The sequence below is a fragment of the Sciurus carolinensis genome, chromosome 1 (assembly GCF_902686445.1).
Source record: "Sciurus carolinensis chromosome 1, mSciCar1.2, whole genome shotgun sequence".
In the NCBI taxonomy this organism is placed as follows: domain Eukaryota; kingdom Metazoa; phylum Chordata; class Mammalia; order Rodentia; family Sciuridae; genus Sciurus; species Sciurus carolinensis.
The window spans coordinates 179,567,931-179,595,641 of NC_062213.1; the positions used below are offsets into that span (position 1 = coordinate 179,567,931).

A 27,711-nucleotide genomic window follows, 5' to 3' on the forward strand; every position below is an offset into this window, starting at 1 on the left:
TCAATATTTTTATATCTCAGTATAGCAAATATCATAGGTAAATAAGCAAGTTTGGTATTAACTTTATTCTATTTTTTTGTATAACTTTAAGTACATAAAGGTTTATTTCCACAGGCCTTAGGAAATGGGTAGAAGTCACAGGACAATCTCTCCTCCCACCAAAAAAAAAAAAAAAAAGTTGCATATTTTGGTAAGTGTGTACCAGAGGGGAAAACTGAAATTTACATTAGCAATGCTGTGCAAGATTCTTATATAAATCAAGACCCCAAATCAGCCTGCAGTGGAGGTTTCAGTCCTCTGCTCAGGGGTCTGGACAGGAGCCCTACGTTTTAGAGCATGACAGGCAAAAGGAGGCAGCAAAGGTGGATGACAGGCACCTAGCAGGGGAGGAGGAGGAGTGCCCCATTCCTTGGAATGGCGTGGTGTTTTTCTTTTAAAGTTATCTCTGTAGGAAGGTGCTGAGCAGGAATCCCAGAGAAAGAAAGGGTACAAGACCCGTAGCACTGCTACTGCAGCTGGGACCGTAGAACCTACTGTCTCGTGATTGAGGCAGACCCAGGATGGAATGCAGAACAAAGGAATGCTTACAGGAAACAAGTTTGCTTGGAATGCTAAATGGCCAGGCCTCAGCTATTGGTCCAACGCAACCCTTGCCTCACTTGTTAACAGTGAAAAATTAGTTTGGTTAGAAGAAGTATCAGGAATCACACCAGCTTCTGCTACCTCCATGCTCCTTGTTAGAAAAAAAATTAACTAGTGTGCACATTCTGATCTGTTAATTCCTGGGACTGTTTTATTCTTCCCAAAGGACTGTGTGTTGGAAGAAAAACCTCCAAAAGCTGAAAGCTAAATTGCACCAGTCCAGGTCTACAGTTCCTTAAGAATGGACTGGCAGTGTGGCTGTGCCAATATGGAGAAGCTGCACCTTCCTGCAGAAGATCAACTGACCTGCTATCCCACCCCAAATCTCAGCCTGAGGTATATTTCAATGAAGGCAGGTAGCTGGGCTTCTCAGAGCAGAGAAGCAGTTTAAGAGCAGAAAGGTAGAGGAAATCTAGAAAAGAACCGTCTTGATAACAGATTTATCCCATGGTGTGAAGGGAGAGGGCAAAGAACCCAGTGGCACTTTGCTTATCCAGCAATTTCTGTCACTGTGGTGACCAACTTCTGCCCATTCCATAGGGTCTTGAATTGCTCAGGGACTGGGAACTCATTCTGCAAATAATGAAGAGATAATAGGTTGAAATCTGGGCTAAAGAACAAGCTGGAGCTAAATCTCACACTTTTCCCTTGCTTGCTTCCACTGAACCTTGAGAGCAGGGCAGGATGGAGTGAGATAAATTGAAGCCACCCAGCCATGCTGTTATATTGTTCAATGATCTTTGATTTTGGGACAGACTATTAATATGAATGCTTTAAAGTGCTAGCTTCACACAGTGCTGGGACTCTCTTTTCTACCCTAAGTTCAACCAAAGAAAGGCAGAAACCACCTCTGTTTAGAGCTCCACTACATGGGACTACCTTGTTTCTGTGTACTTATTCTGGCTGCATTGTTAGGTTTTACCTAGTTGGTGTCCAATGTCCTTTAAGTAGCTTTTTCTAAGTGCAAGAAGTCTTGTTAGGTCCCTTCTGCTTTTATCATTATACTACTAAAGAAATCAAGAAACTTACAAAGTCACCGCCTTCTGTAGGAATGAGAATATTCATCTCAGAAGATTTGGCACTGACTATCTCACAATCCAAGGAATTCTTGCTCAGGTAAGCATGGCAGCCATCTGTTTTGTTAATGGAAATGGTTGGCACTTTACCCATTACCTGCAGAGAAAACCAAGGGAACTGAGTCACAGAAGGGAGGGAAAGACAATAATAAGGTGTGGGGAAAGTTTTCACTGTTTCATGTGATTCAGCAACTACATGACAAGCTCTCAGTGCACAACAGATACTAGATATGGGGGGTGGGTTGGGATGGGTGCTGGAAAGAGCTCCCTTGAAAAGCCAACTCCTCTTCTGCCACATCCAAAGCAGCTCAGCTTACAGACTTTGTAGAATCAGATTCCTACCAAAGCAATATCTGTGGGTCCACTCTCTTTCAATTAATTCCTCAGAGACCAAAAGAAGGAGCCAAGATATCAAGTTACCTGAACTTTGACATCCCTACTATTGATTATCTCCACAATGCCCACCACGTCATCAAATACCAGACCAAGTTTCTTACAGTTATCTAGGAGAAGAAAGGAAGCAGGTCAGCAGTGTAATTTTAAAAGAAAGTAACACATTTTTTAGAATCTTCAGGATGAGGGTAGGTAAAACAGTTCTAGCCCACTCCGGCTCTACTATAGAACCTACCTAGGACAACTACAAAGACTCACCTACTGTAATAGAGTTAATTTTGCCCTTGATTTGCAATGTTGTGTTGACACACTTGTATATGTAAGCGACCTGTTTCAGTTCTGTGTCATCAATCACCAAGTTGGAAACATTCTCCTGATTTTCCTGTTAAAGAGATACTCCAGAATTCTTATCATAAAGCACACACCAACAGTAACAGGTTATCCCAAACTTTTGTTCTTGCAGTGTAAGCCAGAACCCTGCACTCCTTTGGCCGAGCTCTGTTAAAAGCCCCTGTCTTCACTCCTCCTTCCCCTACTCCAGGTATTTTTAACTCACCACTCTCCACTTCTTGCCCTCCAGTTCAAGGAGAGGTGGCTCCTTTGTGGCTGGTTTGGGAGATGGACTGGTTTGGGGTTTAGGTGCAGAAAATGGTTTGGGACCGCTTCGTACTGGGCCACTCTGAGCCTTCAGGGCAGGGTTCTTGTGAGTCTTCATATCATCAGATACGTGTTTCAGGGCTGTAAGAACAACAGCTACCTTGTTCCTGTTCTTCCTACCAGAGCTTTGGGCTGAGGCAATAACCAAACTTTTGCTATCAGAAGTTGAACTGATTCTTAGTAGAAAATTCAAAGCAAAAACTGGAGCTTTTGGGATGTTTTCTTGCAAGCAGTTTTAGAGAAGTACTTTTATAATTTTTCTTCTCCCCCTACGTTAAATTACATGGCTTCATTAAAAAAAAAAAAAAAGTTTGTATGTATATAGTTTTAAATTAGCAATACAGGAAGAAAAACATGATAGTAAAGAAAATTTGGTAAAAGGAAAAAAACAAAAAGCCCCTCACTCCTAAATAACCTTCTTCCCCCAATGCCAGTGCCAATCATTGTTGAAAATATCCATTATTTTTTTCTAGTCATATTATTTTTATTTGGCCAAAATCATACACACTATTAACAAAACTGGTTCAACCAATTAATGCTTAATAAAAACTCTGTTAACCCATAGTTCTAAAAATATATATTTTTTAAGATTCCATAATCTCCTTTAGCAGACTGACCCATATCTTACTCCTAAACATGGCTCAAATATTTATTGACTCTATAACCACTTCTGAATCGCTTTTTCAGTTCTACCACTGCTAATAGTTATAGTTTATTTTCATGGGGTGGGAAGGAAGGGAGTACAGGAAAATCATTTGTGGAGAGGCTTGTAATTGATAGAGAGGACAATTAGATCCAACTTCTTCAGCTGGGCTGAGTCTACCCAGCCTCATAGTGGTTGAAAGTGGTTATAGTTTAAATACTAGGTTTTTTTTCCCTTAAAAATTACAAGGCTTTTGGTACAAGAAAATATAATGGTTACATAATACCCCATGAACAGGATACAGCATAGTTAACTAGCCTTTTCTCTCACTGTTGGATATTTTTGTTATCACACCATTTTTAGCTATTATAAATTATACTACAAAAATTTTAAAAAACATTTGAGTCAATACCTAGAACAGGGTTGTACAATTAAGACTTCTACCAGCTGTGCATAAGGCTTTCATATTTTATAACATTAGGTCAGTCCTGTACAAACTTCCCATGTGACCACTAAGCATCCTCTGAGAAAGCTAGTTCCTAAAATAATGAACTCCCAGAGGGACCATGTGGTACCATGTTTCACAGTACTGGTGAAACTGCCAGTACTGTGTACTTGGCACAAGAAGCTACTCTGTATATGCTGTTTAATATTAAGTCACATTCTCATGGGGCAGAAGGCTTCCCCCAACTATTATCACCTAGTTTCAATTTCTAACTAAGCCATCTTTGCTGCCCCTTTGGACAAATTGAAGGAAAGTTGACACCCCAAAAGTCCTTCCACATGCAGGCCACGGTTCTGGTTTACGAACTAGTTGTTGTGTCTGGCTGGTGAAGTCTAGTCCAAACAATTTGCTATACCAACTGTTCATGCCATAGTACTCACCATGTGTGATGCTCTCCCCCTGATTAATCTGTGCAAACAGTGCTGAGCGTGAAGCAGAGTCATCGGAGCCTGAACTGGTGGGGATTGGGGGTGGAGGTGGGCCTGGTGGGGGAGGAGGAGGACCAGATCCAGCAGAGGGTCCAGATGGCAATCCACTCAGTTCTTTTGCCACAGGCCCCTGGAATGTAAGTACAGGTTAATAGTCATCCCCTCTCTTTCCCTCTATACTATTCCCAGTAGGGCATTCACATGTGTACAGTGTACTTGGGGTCTTCTCTATAGCCCTTAGGCAATGATTAATACTCCTACCCCACCAAACTTGGATTTATTTCTTCTCAACCTTTTTCAATAATCCCACTCTCAGCTCTTTTTTCTTAACCTTCACATTTTCTCTTTAATCTCACCTGATTCTAATTCAACCCATATTTCCGAAGATCTACTTGACATCTTCCTTAGTATTTTAACAGTACCTAAGATTCAACACATTCAAGACTGATTTCGTCATCTCTTGCCTCTTCCCTTATTTGCACATCATCCCCTGGTCAATATTTCCCTGAAAAGACACCCAAGCTTGACTATTTGATCTTCTTTGAGGATTCCAACTCCCTTGACTTCATTAAATTAATCTTGAAACTATCTTCTGCAAATACTTTTTTAATAGCCTCTGGCATTATGACCACTTCCATGGTCTAAGCATACTCCTAACTCCGATTAAAGAAATACAAATTTTCAAAACTTATCTGACTGATCCTATCAATAATTACTGATTTTCACAGTATAGCCCATTATATTTTTCATTGTGAACAAGTTCTGGTTTCTTCTGTGATTTCTGTTGCAACTTTTTCTTTGTTTCAATCTTGTTTTATTCTGCTGTAAGGGCATCACATTTTCTTTACCTAGTGTCCTCTTCTAGATTTTTCTGCAGCTCCTCCAAAGTCAGAGCCATAGTCAGGCTGGGTCATGGGCAAGGGTTCATGCTGAAGCTGTGCACTGGTGTCAGGAAACCTCATGCTGAGTGCACCACAAGCATAGAACCCTTGTATCTATCTATAAGTGCCTTGAAGGCTGGGATAGTGTGACTCATTCATTTGTCTCCTCCCCTCCAGCACCAATCACTGTCCCTGACCTGTTTATTAAAATTGAACAGAACTCAATATTTCTTCTCTCCTGACACTTTTTTTTCTTGGTGCTGGGGACTGAACCTAGAGGCACCTTACCACTGAGCACTTCCCAATGCCCCCCTCTCGCCCCCCCACCCCACACACACCTTTTTAAGGTGTTAAGACAGGGTTAACTGAGTTGCTGAGGCTGACCTCCAACTTATGATCCTCTAGCTTCCACCTCCTGAATTGCTGGGATTAAAGGCTGACTGACACTTGCTTTCTTTATTCTCCTCTTTTTCCCTTTCCTTTCTATCCTCCATCAACAAAAACTAGCATTCCTTCTCATGCCTTCTGGTTCTACAGTCCTGGAGAAATAGAGAAGGTAAGAAGGACTCACTAACCGTTTTGCTCCAGGCCAATCCAGTGGTATGGAACTCCTTGATATAAGCCTGTAGCTCTGTCCATATACTCAAATATGCTTTGACCCAGTCCACATGTTTCTTATCCCTGAGAGAATTAAAAAGAACTTGTGATAAACAGTCAGTGATTCCAGAATCTCTTCTGCTTGTGGGTCACATCTTCTTGCCTATGGTGTTTCTTAGGCTTTGCTCAAAGGTAGTTTTTCTATCATTACTGAGTTTTTAAAAAATCTTTATTTTTGTGGTACTCCAGAGTAAACCCAGGGGCACTCTTAACACTGAGTTACATCCCCAGACTTTTTTTATTCTGAGACAAGGTCTCACGGAGTTGCCAAAGTTGGCTTTGAACTTGTCATCCTCCTTCCTCAGCCTCCTAAGTAGCAGGAATTACAGGTGTGTGCCACTGTGCCCAGCTACTTTTTTTTTTTTTTTTAAATAAAAAAGAAAAAAGCCTAGCCAATTATCCTAATTAGACTAAATTCCAGTAGGACAGAGACACTGGATGAGCTCTCCTTCCAGTATTTCTCCAAACTTTCTTAAGAGCAAAATTGTTTTTTCAAAGTAGACTATACCTTAGGCAGAACCTTATAATATATAAAACATAAAAGCAGGGACTGGGGTGTAGCTCAGTGGTAGAGTGCTTGCCTAGCATGTGGGAAAGCCTGGGTTCGCTTCTCAGCACCACACAAAATGGTTTTGTGTCCATCTACAACTAAAAAAATAAATAAATAAAAAAAAAAACATAAAAGCAAATATTTTGTGTATGAAGCCATGATAGAACCATGATTTCTCAGGCATCACTATGGAACTCAAGGACTCCAAGAAACTCAAGTGTTTCATGAGAGAGTGTCTTGTATTAATATGTTCCACCCCCTCATAAACAAACAAACTTTCCTTTAGGAGAAAATAATCAGCACTGAATTATAAAAATAGTACTGTACTATGTTTCGAGTCCCCTCTATTCCTACATATTAGCTATAAGACTTTAAGGTAACTTAGCCTAAGATCTAGTTTCCTCAACTGTAAAATAATGGGGTAAATTCAAATCACTGTGATGCTTCACTCTAGGTTGCTAGAAGGATCACAAAAAATGCCTGGGGTTTGGTGAAACATTTCACACAAATGAAGGCTTATTTCTTGCACAGAAAAGTTACTCAACAAATGCTGGTTGACCAGAAAGGTTTAGATAGCTATGTAAAACTAAGTAAATGCTGCCTACAGTCACTCCAGTTCAAAGTTAGCAATGGAAAAGCCAGTGAGGACTGGTCTGCATATGAGTTAAAATACATAATAATCTTCCTAGCTTCGTGCCTGCATTGGCCAGGCAGCCTTACTCTCTCACTTCATCTGACTGCATGAATAGTCAGGGTAATTTTCTAGTTAAGTCCTACTGAACCCTTTGCCATAGCACCAGTGAGAAATTCATGATAAAAGAACAAAATCTTGAACAAACAGGCAAATTAAAGGACATTAGTCCACATTACCTCCAGTAAAACCACCTAACTTGGAAGGGCAAGGAACAGAAAACTAAAAGTGTCTACCAAATATGGAGGAAAAAAGAGAAGTGGAAGCAGAAACACTTCCTGCTTGCAAATGCAGCTTCTACAAACCAGTATTTACCAAGCTTTTCAGAAAGTAGCCTTGAAATAAAGAGAACTGACACAGAAGCCAAGGGCAGTCTTAATTAACCAAAGTACTATTCCAGGAAGTAACCATCTGGATTTGTCCTCTACTCCTTAAAGAAAAGCTACACTTACACATCTTTATACTCCTTGAGGACTCGGTTTGTATAAAACATGGCAGCATCATTCATTTCTTTCACATAGGGACCAGGTTTGGGAGCCTAGAGAGAAAAAAGCAGTCAGTGACTTAGCTTCTCCAATCTTATGTTCTTCCCTCTTTGAGTCTATTCCTTCTGTTCCCTGGAACTTATGCTGCTCACCATAGCCACCCAACCCAGGGCTTGGATGCTTTCACTGACAGCAGACAGGTGATTGAACAACTTGCTGCCTCTATTCTTCTCCCGAAAAGTTATCACTTCTTGGATCTGCTCTGAGATGGGTGCCAACAGATCAGAAAGCTTATTCTAGGAAAAGAGGCAGGAAAAGAGTTAGGTTAGAATCTTTCTACAAAAGTTGTATATGTTGGTCAACTCTGATCCTGAAAGCAAGAATTCTTTATGGAATAAAATGAGCACAGAAAGATTCATCCTGATGCATATGGCTAAAATAATGCTCATCATCTCACCTCTACTTAAAGTTCCAACTCTTTAGGCTGGATTGTATGGTTCTTCATGCTTCGGACCCATACTCTAGTTATACCACAAAAACCTCACCACTTCAGTTACTTGTCTCTTTTCTGTCCCACTAACAGGAGATATTAGTTTATGTCTCCACCTTTACCTGTGATGATGTTTTCTTTTTTCCATCTATCCAAATATTTCATGAAAAATAGTCCTCCAAACCCAGCCACACCAGCCTCCTCTAACATTTGCAGTTGGCAAAGCTAATTTTGGCACTTCACCAGACACCAGCACAACAGACTCATGTGAACATGTTTTTCATTCTCATTACTTCTTCAAAAGCCAAGGGTTTTGTTTTAGTTCTCCTTTGTCATTATTATAGCCCTCAAAGCACTGTTAACCATATAGCAGCTGTTGAGTAGAGATGTAATGAATTAAATGTAATTAGGGGGCTTGACATTCGAGCAGATAGCTCAGCAAAATGGATGAATCTTAAGTTTCAAAGATTATCCTTCCTCCAAAGCTTAGTTTCCAAATATTTAAGGTCTTAGGTCTTTCATGAAAACCGCAAACATTTTCTCTAAAGAACCAGACAGTAAACATTCATCCAAAAAAACCATCATTTACAAAAATAGGTAGTGGACTAGAATTGACCTGCAGGCTGTGGTTTGCCAACCCTGAATAAAGCAAAGAAAACAGCAGTGTCTCAGTTGCTTGACTTATGGCAAGTGTGGGTTTAGAGAAAATACTTAGATAAATTGCTTTAACCATTTGGGGCAGATTAAAGACTAAACTCTAACATATTTAAATTATCTTACACTATTTTTACATTGTGTAATGACCCATGCCAAGGTCAAGGGTTTTAATACAACATTAACAGGAAGACTTGCTGGATTACCCCTATATGCCTAGAAATCCAAATGCAAAAGAAACAATACTAAAAATCTTTTATTCTCAGAAACATCTCAGCTTTTTCTAATTCAATTTTTTACAACTTGCAGCAAAAAATTTTGAGTTAGGAGTAAAATTAAAGGGTGATTTTCCCCAATCAGTGAGGAATAAGGGAAGAAGCAGTACTTCAGGAGTATTCAGATTCCACAGCAGCTTTACTAAATCCCACCCGTGATGAAGGAGAACTATCTCTAAGATAGGATGTTTATTCAGAGAAGCAGCAAAGTTCCATAGGTAGATAAATTCTAAGCAAAATGAAGGGGGTGGGGAAATAAAGCCAGTACAGACCAAGAACTACTCAACGGCACATTCCCATGATGGCACTTTTAAGTTTGACTCTCCCCTGGGACTTTATGTGAATGTACATTATCATTAGCCTGGTAGGTCTTAGCATGTTGTGATAGCTTAGCTGAAATCTCTCAACTTGACCTAAATATAAAAATCCAAAGTAAACCAACTGATAATGAACTTACACCAGCTGGCTGCTGGCACTGAGAAGCTGTAACCAGGAGAGCTCGCTCCAACTTCAGACCAGTGTGGACCATCTCTGCCTGCAGGACAGAAGCAGAATCAGCTATCGATGACACATTACAACTGGAAAGATCCTGATAAGAATAACTTGAAACCTCCACTTCATGAGCTCTAGTAGCACCCAGGACCTTCATATTGTTTTCCTCATGTATTCCAGATTCCAGGGACTGATACCACAATCACATATACTACTGTTCCTGCTAGAACTAATCAGGGATATGTAGCCAGATTTGGGAATGAAGGCAATCAGGGCTAGCTTTAGTGAAAACAGGTTAGCTACTTCACATATAATGTTTTTGACAAGCACTAAAAAACCCCCTCCTATCTTATATCACCCAAATAAACAAAAACAAAAATCACTGTCCTCAAAAACTGGAGGTAGGAGTAAAGGCCCAAATGCATGCCTAAAATTCTCAAGGTTTTTACTCCTTCAGGTTAAGTTATTACTCAAACGCTAGATCACGCATGCAATAAATTAAAGCAACTTAGTGAGCCATAATCAGCATTTTATTAAGTGAAAAATAATAAAGAGTGCAGAAAACCACATTGAAACTATTCCAAACAAAAAGTGAAATATTAAAAAATGCAATATAACTAGAAATGTAACTAGTATAAGCACTACTTTGTCAAAACTTTTTAAAAATATATATACGTGTATATTTTTAGTTGTCAATGGACTTTTATTTATTTATACACAGTACTAAGAATTGAACCCAGAGCCTCACACATGCTAGGCAAGCATGTAGAACCACTAAACCACAACCCCAGCCCAAAAACTTTTATCTCAGTTAAAATATGTTATTTCTTACTATGGGTCATAGTCAAAAGAATTCAAGAAACACAAGACTACTAAGCACTACTAAGATATAAAAGTACTACTAAAAGATAAAAATTTGGGGCTGGGGTTGTGGCTCAGTGGCAGAGTGCATGCCTAGCACACGTGAGGCCCTGGGTTTGATCCTCAGCACCACATAAAAATAAATAAAGGTCCATCAACAACTAAAAAAAAAAAAAAAAGATAAAAATTCAAAGAAGATAATCTTTTTTTTCTGAATTTGCATTTTTCAAAGATAAAAGTGATGCACATTTTAAAATTCTTTCAAATGTCATAGAACTGCATAAAGAAAAAAGCAAGCCCCCACACGCCTATCCAAGTCCCAAGTCCCAGTCCCACTCCCTAGAGCTAAGACCACTGCCAAGAGCTGGTACATGAATGGCTCAGGGTTTAAGTGGGGAAGAGTCTAAACACGGGTTATTTAGTTGACTAGTAGGAAAGTTCTGGGTTCCAAAGAGAGAAGCAGGATATATATGAAAAGTGGAGTGTGTGGTGGTGGTGATGACAATGTAGGAAGCAGTACATGAAAGGAGGTGGGTGGATAGGCACCTGTTATTACCTACTTCATATTCTTGCAGTGGGCCAAGTGTAAAAACAACCCACGTTAGCATAACTAATACCTGGCAAACACAGTTTTAGAAATGCTAAGTCATGGTAATGACTCCTTGGAATAGGCCATCGTAGGCTCCGTTATGTAACATGTTAGGATCAGGCTGGTAGCATATTCTTCACCACAAAAAAGAACAGGGTCAGATTTTATGCAACAAGAAAGCTTTTTGCATAAAGACACCCACACAGAATATGTATGTAATAAAGGAAGCAGGCCTAGAAAAATGAAGAATCATTTCTGTGCCTGGAATGAGCTCCTAAGTGCAGGTAGAGAAAAAAGAGTCAGGAGCCTCTCAAAGGAGTTCTTATACCAAGGATGCAGTTAATTAAATCAACTGAGTGAAATGTGAAGAAATCCATCAGTCTTTAAAAATAGGAAAGGGGACAATATCCTTACATGTTTCTGCACGTCTCCTCCTATCTCTTTACTGATCTTCAAGTATTCTGCGACAGGACTGGCAAGCAGTGAGTCAAATGCTTGCACATATGGAGCTGCTCCTGGTGGAGACAAACACACCAGGAAGAATCAGTCGTGATCAGAAGGATGTTTCTTTAATGTGCACTTCCATGTGAAAATGGGGGAGGGAGGGTAAGGTAATACAGTACACAGAATACTGGAAAGTGAGTCAGGAAACCCAGGTTCCAGTTCCAATACCACCACTAACTAGCTGTGTGATCCTTTTCCTCTCTGAGTTTAATTTTCTTTATCTATAAAATGAAAATAAACAAAATGATCCTTCAAGGTTCCTTTTAGCTCTCTATTTTCAATTAGTACATGTGCAAAATGGTTGATCTGACAATCATTTGGAGAGAGGAAATTTTAATAACACTTGTCATTTCACTTAAAGTGAAGTCATCTGCTAAAGAAAGAACTGGAAATATCACACAAGCAGGAAGTTCTTGTGTTAAAATAACTTAACCACAGGCCTCCCTGCACAAGTCACTTCCTCCCTATCTGTTCACAGCAGTTAAGAATTAAAGGAGACAAACTACCTAGAATAAATGTTTTGGGAAGTCAGCTTCAAAGAAAATTCACTACGACAGAAGAATTAAGGCCAAGGCATTCTGTTGGGCTGTAGACTGCTTACCTTTTGAAGGACTGTCTCCATACCCTAGGTGCATGTCAGTGGTATGGGACACTGCCTCCAGGCGGCCCACTGCCCTCTCCAATCTTTCTACCAAATTTTGCATGTCAGCCATAATGTACCACCTGCTGAGACAAATAAAATGTCATTTGTTATTTTAATATTACGTAGCACCTACAGGGGGTAACGATAATAATATTAAAATAAGATGGAAAAGTAGTCTAGCGGGGCTGGGGAGATAGCTCAGTTGGTAAAGTGCTTGCCTTGCAAGCACAAGGCCCTGGGTTCGATCCCCAGCACCACACACACACAAAAAAAAAAAAAAAAAAAAAAAAAGTAGTCTAGCAAATTTGCAAAATTATAAACTTCATTAAGCAAGAGAATTACTCAGAAAAAAGTATTCACTAAAGCAAATCATACTCATTCAAATACTTATTGACTACTATGACATTAACAAGTATTTGTATAGATATTTAGAATTTACAAGTATGGTCATATCTCAGTTACTTAAGCCTCCTCCTAACAACACTGAAGAATGGAAGGATGATTAGTACACTCCTAAAATGGAAAACTAAATTTTTAGTGACATTAAAGGACTTGCACAATAACAGACTCGTCTATAGTCATGTAGCTAGCTATTAGAGAAGTCAACAGTCAACTCAAGTCTGGCTCTGAGTTCAGTGTAGTTCCCACATAACCCTCAACCCCACACAACATCCTGCTATCTGCACGCAAAATGTGCCAAAACAAAATGAATGGAATATTTGCCCTACCCCCAATAACTTACTGTCTATGGGGAGATTTAACATATACACTAACAACTACAAAGCAAATAGGAAAAAAAAAATATGCTTAACATGACAAATTGCAGATGAGTGCCATGGGATTTCAGGGAAGAACAGTGTTTCAGCTGGAAAGATCAGATAAGGATATCATGAAGAAACTGTCATCTGAGCCAGGTTTCAAATGAGGATGGGAAGGATCTGGACATTATAGAGAAGACTGGACACATTCAAAATTTTGTTATATATTTTTCACAAGTACTAACTTATCTGAACTGCCTCTTTTGATGTCTAAAATACTAAAGTAAGCAAACTCCAAAGACAAAGAACTTTATCTAACTTGTTGCTTATATTTTGCCATCTAGATCACTACCTGGCAGGTAGTAGGTGTTCAATAAATATTCACGAAGTTAGCTGAGCATGGTGGCGTATGCCTGTAATACCAACCAATGGGGAGGCTGAGGCAAGAGGTTTACAAATTCAAGGCCAGTCTGGATAATTTAGTGAAACCCTGTCTTAAAAAAAAATAAAAAGGGCTGGGGATGTACCTTAGTAGTAAAATGCTTGCCTACAATGTCTGAGGTCTTGGGTTCATTCCTTAAAAAATAAAAATAATAAAAATTTAAAAGTTAATAAACCTAATGTATAGTGTTCCAAAATGCTGAGACAAGGGTTCTCAAAGTTGCCCATATTACATACCTAAATGTAAATAAGGGCTGGGGACATAGCTCAGTTGGTAGAGTGCTTGTCTTGCAAGCGTAAGACTCTGGGTTCAATCCCCAGCACCACACACACACACACACACACACACACACACACACACAAAAGAATATGCTAAGTGTAAATAAAATGTCACCAATACACATTTACATAAAGTACTAGAATCCATGAATGAAGTTATAAAAATCAGTAGTAAAATTTCAATTAAAGGGCTGGGATTGTAGCTCAGTGGTAGAGCACTTGCTAGCAAGCGTGAGGCACTGGGTTCGATCCTTTGCACCACATAAAAAAAAATGAAATAAAATTATGGTATCCATCTACAACTAAAAATATTTAAAAATAAGAATCTCTAAAAAAAAATTTTTCAATTAAAGTCTTGACCTTGGAAGATCCTTCATTAGTTTAGGTAACTGAATTTGAAAGAATTCAACTTCTTTGGAAGATGCCTAGAACAACCACAGCAATTATGATTCACCCCAAAATGATGACATACCAGAATATCTCAACAGACTGTTCTCACTGTGAAAGACATCAGCAGATCACAAGTAAATATAATCCCTGTCCATTCTTTTCTGTGTATAGGCCCTGGTCTCTCTGGGCCCAGTCACTTGCCAGAGAATCTTGTCTGAAAGAGTACCAAAGACTGGGCACGATGGTACAGGCCTATAATATCAACTACTTGGGAGGCTGAGGCAAGAGGATCTTACCAAGTTCAAGGCCAGGCTGGGCAACTTAGACCATGTCTCAAAATAAAAAAAATGAAAAGGGCTAGGGATATAGCTCAATGGTACAGCTCCCCTGTTCAATCCCCAGTACCACGATAAACAAACAAAGGGTACCAAAGGACAAAAATGAGAAGAACCAAATTAACTTTCCATTCCCTGGCCTGGAGAAACAGCAGAAACTTCCAGGTCTATACTCCATTCACAGATGGAACAACTAGAAGCAGCCAATATACCCTCCCCATGTTACAGTACTGACCAATATCCAAATTGGGTATTGGCCAAGGACAAACTGAGACATAATCCACACTTTGAAAATCTAGGGGAGCTGGGTGTGGTGGTCCATGCTTATAATCCCAGCAGTTTAGGAGGCCGAGGCAAGAGGATCACAAGTTTGAGGCCAGCCTCAGCAACTTACCAAGGCCCTAAGAAACTTAGTGAGACCTCGTATAAAAAATAAATATATAAAAAGGTCTGGGGATGTTGCTCAGTGGTTAAGCATCCCTGGGTTCAATCCCCCATACCACAAAAAATTAATAAATCTAGGGGAAAAGGCAAGGAAAGCAATGAACTCCCAAGCTACCTTCCATGAATACATACTACCCAGTTCTGTTATAAAATATGTTTCTTCATTCACAATGGACACTACAGGTTGAGACCAGTGTTAACATGGAGACAGAGTATAAGATGTACAAGCTGCCAGGGTTCTGAACAATGACCAAACTTAAAACCTTAATAATACAGCTCCAGGGGATTTTGGTTCCCTTTTTCTTATACGTACAGATTTTCATCATTGAATAGGCTGTATTTCTGCTGATTAAGCAGAATGAAAAAGAGACAATACAGCTACCATTTATAGCTAATCTCATTCTACCATTAATCAAACAAAGAACAAAGAAGAACAGTACTTGTTTTTTGTTTGTTTGTTTATTTTTGGTGGGGGATGGGTGAGATCTGATATGTTATGGGAAAGAATGTACCGAACTGAAGGGACCAAAACACACACCTTTTCTAACTCTTCACACACATTCACACTCTGGCCATGTACACACTTCTCATAAGCCTCTAACTAGACACCCAGTTCATTTGCCAATGGTACCACTACAACCAACTATAAACTAAAGACACATGGAGCAGCATATACATCTTGGGCCATCTTTCTGAGATTCAGAATCTTGTATCCAGCACATCTTTACAGGGAGGTTCTAAAGACACCTCAAACTGAAATATTCAAAGCAAAACCCTAAAATTGCTTCCCCATCCCAACTCTTACTGTCTCTACAATCCAGCACTAACAGCAATCACCTGAGTGACCAAGCTAGAAACCAGGGAACTATAAGCCAGCAGAAACAGTGAACAAGAATTATCTTTTTTTTTTTGGTACTGGGGATTGAATACAGGAGTGCTTTACCTCTAAGCTACATCTCAGACTTCTTTTTATTTTTATTTTTTTTTTAGACCCTATTCCCCTAAATTGCTAAGGGTCTCGCCAAGTTGCCTGGGGACCCCAGCTAAGGGTCTCGCCAAGTTGCCCGAACCTGCAATCCTCCTGTATCAGTCTCCCAAATTGCTGGGATTATAGGAGTGCACCACAATGCATGGCCAAAAGTGGTCTTTAGAGAAGGCAGATAGGGAAAAAAAAAATAATGTCAAATAGATTGGGGATTTGAATATTAACATTCACTTGGCTCCATGACTATGAACTGTTAATTGAACTTTCTGAGCTTCAGTTTCCCTATTTATATAATGGGGACAACAATCCACAAAATACAGAGGCTTATACAGAGAAAAGTCCTTGAAAATAGTAAAAATTCCATAAGTGTTAACTAAATTGTCTTCTTCCTTATTCCCCACAGCTAACCGGTCCTCAAAATCCACAGGCTCTCATCTTGCGTATCTAATGAATAGATGTACCTTGCTCCATTCTGATGGATTTTTTAAAAAAAAGTTAGGTCATCAAGACTTTGCCCAGATTACTGCAGTAACTTCCTAGCTAGTCGCCCCTAATTCTAGTAATATACCTTTATCCATTCTTCATATTGTAGCCAGAATGATCCATCTCAAATGCAAATGTAATTAAGATATTCTTTAGTATCATTCAAAACTCAGGGTAAAGTCCACAGGTTCTTATCTTGCACATCTTCTAGTCCTGCTTTATCTCTTTCACTCTCTAGTTTTATCTCTTGTACACCTTTTCTTAGCAGATCCACAACAACCCAGGTCCTAGCTGAATTTTCCAGAGTCATGCTTTCTCTCACTTCTGAGTTTTTATAATGCTACCCACTCTGCTTGGCTGCTTCCGTTCAGCAATCTACCCCTTCTCTGGAACTCCTGTTGTCTTTAAGAGTCTCAGGTAAGGAAGGTATCACCTCCCTGCAAAGCACTTTCAGCATGTGATTCCATGACACTGTACACTTTTCTCTAACAGAGCACATTTAAAATAATTTAATTAGCTACCCCAGGGTAGGTACCACCTTTTGCCTTTTTAATTCCAGAACTATAAATGCAGTAGGTATTAAAAATATTAGGTCAAATGGAGTTTTTGGTGGATGAACAGATGAGTGAATGAGGACCCCTACCCACTCTCCCCTCAACCCAGTCTGGCTATGTCTTCTTTCTGTCAAATCTGTGAAGTGTTTCTGCTCATTCCCTCTTCTTATTTTGTAATTCTTTTTGTCTACCTGCCCTTTTGGGGGAGAGGGGCAGTGCTGGAGACAGAACCAGGGCCTCATGTAGGCTAGGAAAGTGCTCTACCACTGAGCAAGACCTTACGAACACTTCCATCTTTCAAATAAATTATGTTTTCTGAGGCACAAATCACATTGATATAGAGGTCTTCAAACTAAGTACCATAAGAAAAATAACACTGTTTATTAGAATATTAATTAAAAACTGATCCCACACAGTTGTGCTCTATATCATCAATCTTTGGCTTTTTGAGACTTAAAATAATTTTCTGAGATGTGTTATACAGATATTATTCCCCATTTTTAGAATGAAGAAACTGACATTTACAGAAATTTAAACGCTTACCAGAGATCAAACAACCAATAGGCAGAGAACCTAGGCCTCAAGCACAAATATTCTGAAGGGTCTGAGGATCTTATTTTTCTACAATGGGACTTATGTGGTTCATCAGAGCATCCAGCTTGGGAACATCACTGTGGGTTCAAGGCCTCTTTATGGTGTCATTAGTTACATTATTAGCAACTTCAAATTTCTCTGCTTTCAATTTTCCCCATGGAGGCCAATATTTTTTTCAATCACTTTCAGGATAGATGACACATTTGGAAAGCAGATACTTAAAATAAGACTTCTCCCAAAGAATAATTTTCACAGCAGAAAATCAGTTCTGCTTAACTTTGTTCCTTGCCATTTCTATACGGTAATAGCCAAGAACTATGTGTAAACATACACAAGTTTAAGTAAAACTAGAATTCAGGAAATCAAGGTCTGAGTCCCAACCAGTCACATATTAACTGTGTAACTTGGGGACAGTCAGTTCATAGATTATAATTCTTACGTAGCACAGAGAGTTGTAAAAAATGAAAGGACTTGATTTCCTAGGTGAGAGTAATCACCTCAGAAGTCTTAAAATGCAATTCAAATGTAAAATGTTATTACTGTATACTATATACTAGAATACAAGTTCCAGAAAGATGGGAATTTATTCATTCTCTTGCCAGTATCTACCCTATCTCCCAGCACCTAGAACAATTAAGTAAATAGAAGATGCTCTTAAAATCAAAGTCTTAGCACTGTGGTTGCTACAGAAGAAATAGTCCCTACAGTTCAGATGATTTTTGAGAAGGCCAACAAAAATGGAATGCAAATAAAATGCTGAATGTTGTATTTTTAAAAGTTCTGTTAGAGATTATCCAACTTCAGATGGATTAGGGAAAGTAAAATATCAAAACACTGGAGATTTTTCTTTGTAGAATGTTGTTGCTATAGTTCTGGATAACATGGTATAAATGAATACATGTTCTGAGAGTTCTGAAGAAATGAAGACTGGAGGTGGTTTAGTTTTAGAAGGGAAGTGGGTGTCTTGATGGAAAGGCAAGAGAAAAAAGGGAAAGGGCTACAGCTAACATTTACCTAGCGTGTGTGAAGCCCTGAGTTCAATCCCCGATACTGCAAACAAACAAACAACAAAAAAAGACATTTCAGTGTGAATCAAAGTAAAAAGATTAGGTACAAAGTAAGCAGACTAGGTACAGAAAATAGTAGAAGCAGGCTATGTACAGGAAGATTATCTGTCAAGATCAAGGACCATCATGGGAAATAAAGTTAAATAAGCAAGCTGGGTCATATTGTGTAAGACACTAAAAGACAGGGAGTATTTAGATTTGATGTTGTGATAAATGTGACACCATCTTTTGAATGAAAGACTAATGATCAAAACAAAGTATTTACAAGTGCACTATTTGAGTTGGCACTGTGGCACCCACCTGTTATCCCAGTGACTTGGGAGGGTGAGGCAGAAGGATTGCGTGTTTCAGCCCAGTGTGGACAACTTTGCAAGAGTCTTGTCTCATTTAAAAAAAAAAAAAGAACTGGGGATATAGCTCAGGGGTAAAGTACTCCTGGGTTTAATCCCAAGGACCTAAAACAAATCAACCAGCAAACAAGTACCATTTGATATATAGAACGGAACTTGGAGAAAAGTAAAAATATTAGGGCCTGGAAGTTTAAGCTAAAAGCTATTATTCATCTAGCTATAAAATAAGAAGGCTACTGGAAAACATTTGGTGTCTAACCAGATATTGAAACTAAAGAAAAAGAATTAACCCACAAATAATTACTTTTAGGCAAATAAGTGACCAGTATCTGAATTAAACGCTGTGTGGACTACAAAAGAATAATTTCTCTGCCTTAAGGGGAGTCTAACAGAAGAGAAAGAGCTACCTTCAACTGAATTACTGTTTCTCAGGATTAGCAGCATTTCTAGAAATCATCTTATAAAAACACTATCTGATGCCAGAACAGTCCTTTCAAAATTCTAAGCAATTAGTTTGGCAACCTCTGATCAAACACCTTCAGTGATGGAGAACCTGAGGCTTCTGAGACAGCCCATTCTATTAAGCAACTCAAAGTATCAAAAAGTTCTTCCTTATATGGATGCAAATCTGCCTCCTTGCAACTTACACCCACTGATCTTGGTCTGCCCTTGGAGGTCACAGAAAACAAGTGTGAATTAAACTAAGAACAAGTCCTAACTGTGTGGTACTGACTGAAAGCACAATGGCATTCAGAGAAGGGAGGTAAAAATGACCCCAGAGTTGCATATATGGGGGCCTTAAGAGAATGATGGCAGAAATGAGCTCAGGCATGTTCTAGTTAAGAAAAGAAATTGGGGTTAGTTTGGGATATGCTGAGTGTGAAGAGAAGATGGAAGTTTCTAAGTGAACATGTCCAGTATTTAGAAATAAAGCCTGGAAAAGGATCAAGCCTGGAGAAGAAATGTCATGAGATCATGAGAATGAATATCACACAGAATAAAAAGAAAACGAGTTCGATTATCCAGCAATTTCTTTGGTGGTTCGAAACCAAGAAAAAACAGAAATGGCCAGAGATTCTTACCAAAGATGCTTCTCTTTCATTATTCTAACAATTCAACCCAATTCCTTCTGCCTATTCCAGAAGTGGAACCAGGCTTCTCCTGCAGTTCTGTCTCATCTCAACAGGTGATTAAGCCAGTAGTAAGAATTTCTACCTCAATAGGTAGTTACTATGTTAAAATGTTTCCGATTTTGCCCCACAGATGTTCTTCTAAGTCATCACTCAAATAAAATTGAAAAGCAACCATACAAGTCAGCCTGTATACATACTAAGAAAGGCCAACTGATCTGCTTTGAAATGCTTCTCTTGGCCTTGACTTTGTAATCCTGTTCCTGAGACTTCATCCTAAGTAAATAAATCCTACCTGAGACTTTATCTTAAGTAAGTAAACCCTAATGAGGAAAAGTGATAGGCAGAAAGATGTTCACTGCAATGTTAGACATCTAACTACAGCTACATTTATATTAAACTTCTAATTATGGAGAAATAGTTAAATGCACAATGGAAAAAAAATTGAAGAGAACATAAAATTTATAGTATTTGTTACATTAGGGTGATGGAGGTCTTCAAAAATTTCTCCCTTTGTTTTCCAAATTTTAACATAGAACTATGATTTTTATATAACAAAAAACAAAAACAAAACCATCTCCATGTGGATATCTCTTCAAAGCTACCCTAAGCTATATATTAATTAGTTCTATTCCTAACAATATAGAAATTCTTATCACTAGGCTCCAACATGTCACCAAGTAAAACCTAAACATGCTAATAAGAAATACTTACATGCTGGCTGGTTTAACCCAGAAACCAAAGGATACCACTTGGCCTCAGTAAAGATGTCATCTAAATCTAACCCAAATCACGAGCTACTGTTCTTCCCTAAGCATCTGGTTTCGTCAATGAAACCAATGACATTCAGTGCCTGAGTCACTGCCACCTGAGGTTTAGATCAAAAGAAAAAGAAAGGTCTATCTTCTAGGGAGGAAAAGAATTCAACCTAGTATCAGTGTTTGTCTCCTGTTCCCCTCTTACACACAGTCCTCTATCTGAAACTCCAGGAGTGAGCAAAATGAGTAACAGTGTACAAGCTGAAGTCAGACTTAGGAACTAGCTATTTCAATGGTCTAGGGCAAACCTACCTTCATGTGGCCACTGGCTCCCTTCTCCCCTACATTCAAAGAATATTTTGAAGACTAACTGCAGTGAGTATTCAGCAGGGTTTTCACTTTGTACATGTTTTCCATTGTAGAACAACAGCATTGTCTGATTTCAACCTGAATAATTATTTTACTAAGATAGCATTTTCTACTCCCATGTGTAAATATACATCAAGAATATCCTTAGCCATGATTCAACTACAACTAGAAATATGGAAAGATCTATAATTGTTAAGTCAATAATTAATAGTAAAGGAGTTTTAATGGCCTGTGGAAAAAAACAACAAAAGTAAACAAATTCCACCCCCCCCAAAACCAAAACATCGAACAAAAATAGCAAACTCATTCCTTGTATTACCAGACATGTATGCCAAACTTTTCCATTTCAACTATTTTCCAGCCAAATGGAAAAGTTTGGCACATGTGTCTGGTAATTCAAGGCAAACAAAGCTGCAATGTAGCTGAGGAATATTTTTAGAGCTGTGGTTGTTTTTATTAGGTTTACATGATACTATATCAAGAAGAAATAGTTTTATGATGAAGGCCATAGCTGTGTTAACAATATTATGACAATTTTATCAATTAAAATAGAGGTGAACAGCAACTCTATAAATCATAGGCAACTTAAAAATTATTATAATACCTGCCCACTAAAACTAAGCAGGTTAAATGAAGGCAAAATGAATCTGAACAAAACAGAAATTTATATATCCACAAAACAGGGGAAAGGGAAATCTGCTGACTTGCACTGACAACTACACAAAGCTTGCTTCCAGTGCCAATCAGTGGCATTTCTTTATTAAGACAAGATCACACCTCAAATGGGAAGAAGAGGCCAAGTCTTTTGAGGACCACCCAGGAATTCCTTGAAGGCACAATAATTTCTTGATACTTCAATGAAAATAAGTAATTGATTTATTTTAGAGTACTGAATGTTTATCATGTGCCATACACTGTGCTAAGTATGACTATGGAGCCTATCCTCGGAGAATTTAGCTGGAGAGAAAACATTGCACAATTATAGCTATGATACTTGCAAATGCAGTAGTTCTCAAACAGGGGCGATTCTGTGTTCCAGGAGGTATTTGGCAATGTCTGAAGACATTTTTGATTGTTGCAACTGAGGAAGTGCTACCAGTATCCAATGGGTAGAGGCAAGGGCTGCTGCTAAACATCCTACAATGCACATGACAACCCCACAACAAAGAATTATCCAGCTCAATATATCAACTGTGCCTAGATTGAGAAGCCCTAGTCTGATACAATAAGGGAAATGCCAATGGGAAGTGCAAATGACTCAAATAAAAAGCTAATTTAAATTAGAAAGTCAATCTGTAATCCCCAGCTACTCAGGAATCTGAGACAGGAGTGTCCTAAGTTTGAGGGCCAACGTGGGCCCTATAGCAAGATCCTGTCTCGAAGTTTGTTTTTTTTTTTTTTGGTGCTGGGGATTGAACCCAGGACCTTGTGCATGCAATGCAAGCACTCTACCAACTCAGCTATATCCCCATCTCTATCTCAAAGTTTAAAAAACTGAAAGGTCTGGGGATGTAGCTCAGCAGTAAACCTAATCTATTTGTACCACCCAATAAAAATTTAGACAAGGATCTGGGTGGAGCTGGAGTGGTAAAGCACCTGCTTGACATGCATAAGACCCTGGGTTTGATCCCTAGTATGACCAACCCAAAAAAATCAGTCTGATTGTGGAGAACTTTTAAGTAAGATAAAGGAATTTAAACTTGACTTTCTGGGAATACAAAGCTAGTGAAAATAATAAGATTAAAATGATTCTAAAGAACTAGTAAGAGATTAATTGTGGTAGAGAAATTGAAGGATTAGGTATGGAAGCCAGTAGTAAAGAAACTGATGATGACATTTCAAAAGAATAATCACTAGAACTGGGTAAGATACAGGTTAAGTATCCTTAAATTTCAAATCTCAGCATTAAATTTCAAACTAGAGGGTTCCAATAACACTTTACATTTGGTTGTTTTAAGCAAAATGAATCTTTGACTCACAATGCTTCTCAGAAAACCAAAAGGAGGAAGTCACTTTTTATTTATTTGTTTTTTGAGTTGAAGTCTTGCTGGTCTTGTCCAGGCTGTTGTCAAACTTGTGGGCTCAAGTGATCTTCCTGCCTCAGCCTCCTGAGTAGCTGGGACCTCAGGCATGTGCCCCCATTCCTGGTTCAAGAAGTCACTTTTTAAGGGCTTAGACTCTAGTTAAAAACATAATTGCAACTAAAGAAATGTATGACCAAGAAAATGGGTAAGAAGAAAAGATCAACCCTCAGTTGGAAACAAAACATTTTACAACCTTAATAGCTAACCTCCTCTAAGCAAAACTATACTTACAATCTTAACACCATACTTTCAGTTGCAAGGCAGCTGTATTTTATAAGGTACTTTCATTGCTATCATTATATTTAAAGACCTCTCAATTATGCCCATGTGATGGTGGGAAATGATACAGAAATTTCTTTATGCTGAATTATGACAACTCAATTAGCTGTCCAATTACAGAATAAAATCCAAACAAGGATCTGGGTGTGATGGTGCAGGCCTGTAATCCCAGCAGCTTGGGAGGCTGAGGCAGGAGGATCTTGAGTTCAAAACCAGCCTCAGCAATTTAGCAAGGCCCTAAGCAACTTAGAGAGACCCTGTCTCTAAATAAAATCTAAAAAAATGCTTAGTGGTTAAGTGCCCCTAGGTTCAATCCCCAGTAAACACACATACACACAAAATCCAACCAAGGCACCAAAACCCTTCACAACCTGGCAGATGAAACTTTATTCCCCTGCGGTTTCTGCCAAACTCCAGGCTCCAGTATTACTGAAAATTTAAGTTCTTTCCTGCTTCATACCTTTGCTCTTGCTAATTGCTCTAGCTGGGACATCTTACTGGACACCTTTGCCGGGATATGCTATAACACCTCAAACTAAGCATGTCCAAAATTCATTTTTTACATGTCCCCTCCCTAATTTATCTCTTCCCCAATGTATCTCTTATACCCCCTATTTGAATACTACTTAACCCTTTAGGCCAGAAAAACAGGCAGTTGTCCAGACTGTTTCTACTTTTTCATTCCCAGAATCAGCTTCCAATTCCCTGGTTTTCATTTTCTTACCATTTCTCAAATATGATCCCTCTTGTCCATTTCTACTTCCACTCTTAGTTCGGGCCATAACTATAGCAACAGCTTCCAAACACTGTTCTACTTCTCCAGTGTCTGGTTCCTTTCCACTTGAGATAGTGTACTTTCTAAAACATAAACTGATCACATCTTTTTCCCACATAAAAACTATCAAAGCATTCCCATAGCTTCCAGCACAAAATCCAAATTCCTTAGCATGCTTTATGAAGTCCTCCATATTTGACTCCATCACTTATCACTTCCTCCACTTCTCAAGCACTTATGGAATTCCAGTCACTGAATTAATCACAGTCTTTCACACGTCCAGGTCTCCATGTCCTTGCACCTGTAATTCTCTTTACCTGGAAATCCCTTTTCCAGATTCACTATATGGTTAAAAAAATCTTGTTAGATTTATTCTCCCATTCCTGCCTGGAAGCCTGGAAATCTGGTTCAGGTATTTCTCCTCTATGTTCTCTTAGCCTTGTACTCACTATAGTACATACTGTAAGCTATCTCTGATTTACTTGCCTGCTTCCTCCTGTTCTGTAAACTTCAGGAGAACAAGTGTATTCTTAGCCACAAGGGCTAAGTGCCTCATTTAATATATACTTCACGCATATAAAGGTCCATTAATAGATCGGTAAATGACGAAAGTGTTGAGCTACCCCCAGATTTTCACTTAGAAATCCCTACAAAGAGCTCAAATTGACAAAGTTCTGAAAATAACCTCTGTATAAAATGTCATCTCCTCATTATTCTATATTCATCCCTTCAATTTTTCTGAACCCCTTTTTACATACTTCCATAGCACCCTGTTCTTCCTAACACTCATCACATTTAAAATTATCTCTTAAAGGTTTCTGCAAACATTGTTAGTCCATGAGGGCAGGGACTAGCTTGTTTTGGTTGAAAGCATCTTTCACTGAATCAGACAGAGGCTGGTACAGATAATGTTCTATACACTGAGTTTAATACTGTGAGGTGAGCAGAGGTCGCCATTTAAAAGATAAGCAAAATATGAAATAAAGAAGTTAAATAAAGTCAAGCATAGTAACTACTCCAGAAGCTGAGGCAGGCGGATCACAAGTTCCAGGACACCCTGAGCAACTTAGCAAGACCCTGTCTCAAAATGAAAAACAGAAAAGGTTGGGGGTTTAAGTCAGTGGTACAGCACCCCTGGGTTGAATCCCTAGTATGGGGAGCGAGGGTAGTTAAGTAAGGCATCTGTGGTTATAAATTCTCAGCAATAGGGTCAGACCAAACCTGATTTTATTTCCAAGTACACAACCCCGCCAATAAAGTTAGCTTGACTTTTCTGAGTTAAGAGCAGCAGGCTAGGAATAAAGAGATGCTATCTGAATGCAAAGACAGGGCTTGCCTATTTTAAAAACTTCCCACGCATTCCAAACAGCTAAATTTATTAAAAAAAAAAAAAAAAAAGTTCCATGCATCAGGTGGCCTTTAACCAGCAGCTGCCCGGACCGGAAGACTATCCCAAGTTAAGAGAGATATCAAGGTAATGAACATCGGAAGGATATGGTACTGATTGTTTATGGAAGCAACATAATAACTACGATTCTCTTCCTCACTCGCTATATGATCGTAGATCAGCTGCTTCCCCTTTTCGGGGATCGATTTACCCATCTGTGCGATGGGAGCGAGTCGGGGGATAGGGCAGACTCTAAGGTCTCGGAGGTTCTTTTCAGTTAGGGCACCTTCCGCTGAGGCTGATCTACAGCGCTGCGAAATCGAGTGGAGGGGCCTCCCCGGGACCGGCCGGCTCAGCTGGTCACCCCAGCCCCACCTCAAGAGACCGCGCCCAGGAGTCCGAATCGGCCTGAGGGCCTCACCCCAGCCCCGTCAATAGGGCTCGGCCACTAACAATGCCAGGAACCGCTGAGCCCCGGAGAGAACCCCACTTTCTACCCAGCCGCTTACCCTCACCTTAAGAGTTCTGCCTCACCTCAGGACTGCGCTCAGCCGCTCTCCACTTCCGGCAAGAACCGCCCAGCAATCTTCGCGCGCCCCACTTCCGGGCCCTCACTGGGCGCGGCACTCCCACCGGAAATGAACCTCAGATTGAACCGCGGGGCTAGACCTGGACTGGGGAGGAAGTCCGCCCGGCTCGTGACTCCGCCCCTACTCACCGCGCTTCCGAAGGCGAATCCGGACTAGCGCAGAGGGCACTTGATAAAGAGCCCTGCCCGGGGAGGGCGTGGTCACAGCTCGGGCCACGCCGCCCCTTGGTCAGCCGCGGAGCCGGAATCGCCCCCTGAGGCCCGGACCAATAAAGGGCCGAAATCACAGGCTAAAGCTCCTCCTCCATAAGAGAGGACAGATGAGTGGTTGATTCTCTTGTCAGTTTGGTCTCAATAGCAAAGTCCGGTCCTTTTCACAGCGTTACGGAAGGGGTCTTGGAGAACTAGAGGGTCAGAGTTTCTGAGAGTGCGAGTCCGGTGGGGCCATCAACTCTCTGTGGGGGTCAAGGCCAACTCCGCCTCTACTTCGGTTACCCGGTTTGTGATGTGCAGAGGCAACTGGGCTGGCCGGCGTTCTGAGAGTATTTGCAGAGCCTGGGCGACTGAAGGGCGGTCAGTGAGCGCGCTGTGCATCCAGCCCTTGAGTCTGGGCGTACCCGCCTCCGCCTGGCTTTCTCGCCTGGGGCTGGGAAGGTGGAGAAAAACTCCACTCTCACCCCACTTCCTGTTTGCTGGGTGCTCTCTGTGACCATAGATGGTCAGGTCTGGGGCTGTGCGGAAGCCGCCGCCTCGAAGCTTGGAGTCCTTCCTCCCCGCGCGCAGGGTGTGGTCCCTGAGAATAAGATGAGCGGAATGAGGAGATTCTGTTCCACTACGCAAAAATCCGGTTTCTGAGGCATCCTTGCCCCGGGCGGGTATACCCAGTCCGTTGCTCATAAGTCCAAGGGTGATGAGTACTGCAGCCTGCAGAGAAGACTTCGCTTGATTACATCTTTGTTCCTTCGGGGCTCACACTTTCCCAACAGGTCATTATCCTCCCACATGATTTATTTCTAGAAAAAAATTGGTGAGTGCTGCAGTTCCCACCCCTTCAACCGAACGCCTGTGACAGCTCCGTGTTCAAGTAGAATGCAGGTGTTGCATACCAGAGTCATTCAACAAGTATAGTTCTTATAATAATAACTACCACGTACTGCGCACCGACTACAGGCCAGGCCTGTGCTGAGTGCTTCAAACGCATTTTCATTTAATTCTAAAAGCATCTCTGCAGTAGGTACCATTATGCCCTGGAGTTTTCAAATAAGGAAGTTGAATAATTAGCCAAGCAAGGTCATAAAGTAACTGTTGGAACTTTGAAGGGAACACATCTGACTCTCTAACACCCTTGAGTTTAACCCATGTGAGAGACCATACTGGAGTCATTTGAGGTAGTGAACACCCCTGTATCTGGAGATCTCAGGTCCGACATCTCAGTCCTGGCCTGGGCCCTTTACTAAGGGTCAGACTTTACTCGGGTTACTTGGGATAATTTACTGGGCTTCTTTCCAATTTTATAACTTCCAGTATGTTTAAAAGAAAAATGA

At 40.0% G+C, this 27,711-nt stretch overlaps 1 protein-coding gene across 3 annotated transcripts; it reads right to left on the minus strand.

Annotated features, from left to right (window-relative positions):
• Window positions 1-46: 46 nt before the first annotated feature.
• Window positions 47-26,264, minus strand: Cap1 (cyclase associated actin cytoskeleton regulatory protein 1). Of its 3 annotated transcripts, none has more exons than XM_047550197.1 (13): window positions 26,113-26,264; window positions 12,075-12,196; window positions 11,384-11,484; window positions 9,485-9,562; window positions 7,761-7,904; window positions 7,576-7,661; window positions 5,801-5,906; window positions 4,297-4,474; window positions 2,668-2,849; window positions 2,370-2,493; window positions 2,139-2,221; window positions 1,672-1,815; window positions 47-1,215 (listed from the first exon to the last, which is right to left on the minus strand). In XM_047550197.1, exons 2-13 carry the CDS (start codon window positions 12,184-12,186, stop codon window positions 1,132-1,134), a joined length of 1,422 nt encoding a protein of 473 aa, XP_047406153.1. In that variant the 5' UTR covers window positions 12,187-12,196; window positions 26,113-26,264; the 3' UTR covers window positions 47-1,131. The 3 variants fall into 3 exon arrangements, with proteins under 3 accessions (XP_047406153.1, XP_047406171.1, XP_047406162.1); XM_047550215.1 differs by having other exon boundaries at window positions 12,075-12,199; window positions 26,113-26,248; XM_047550206.1 differs by having other exon boundaries at window positions 26,094-26,243.
• Window positions 26,265-27,711: the final 1,447 nt, after the last annotated feature.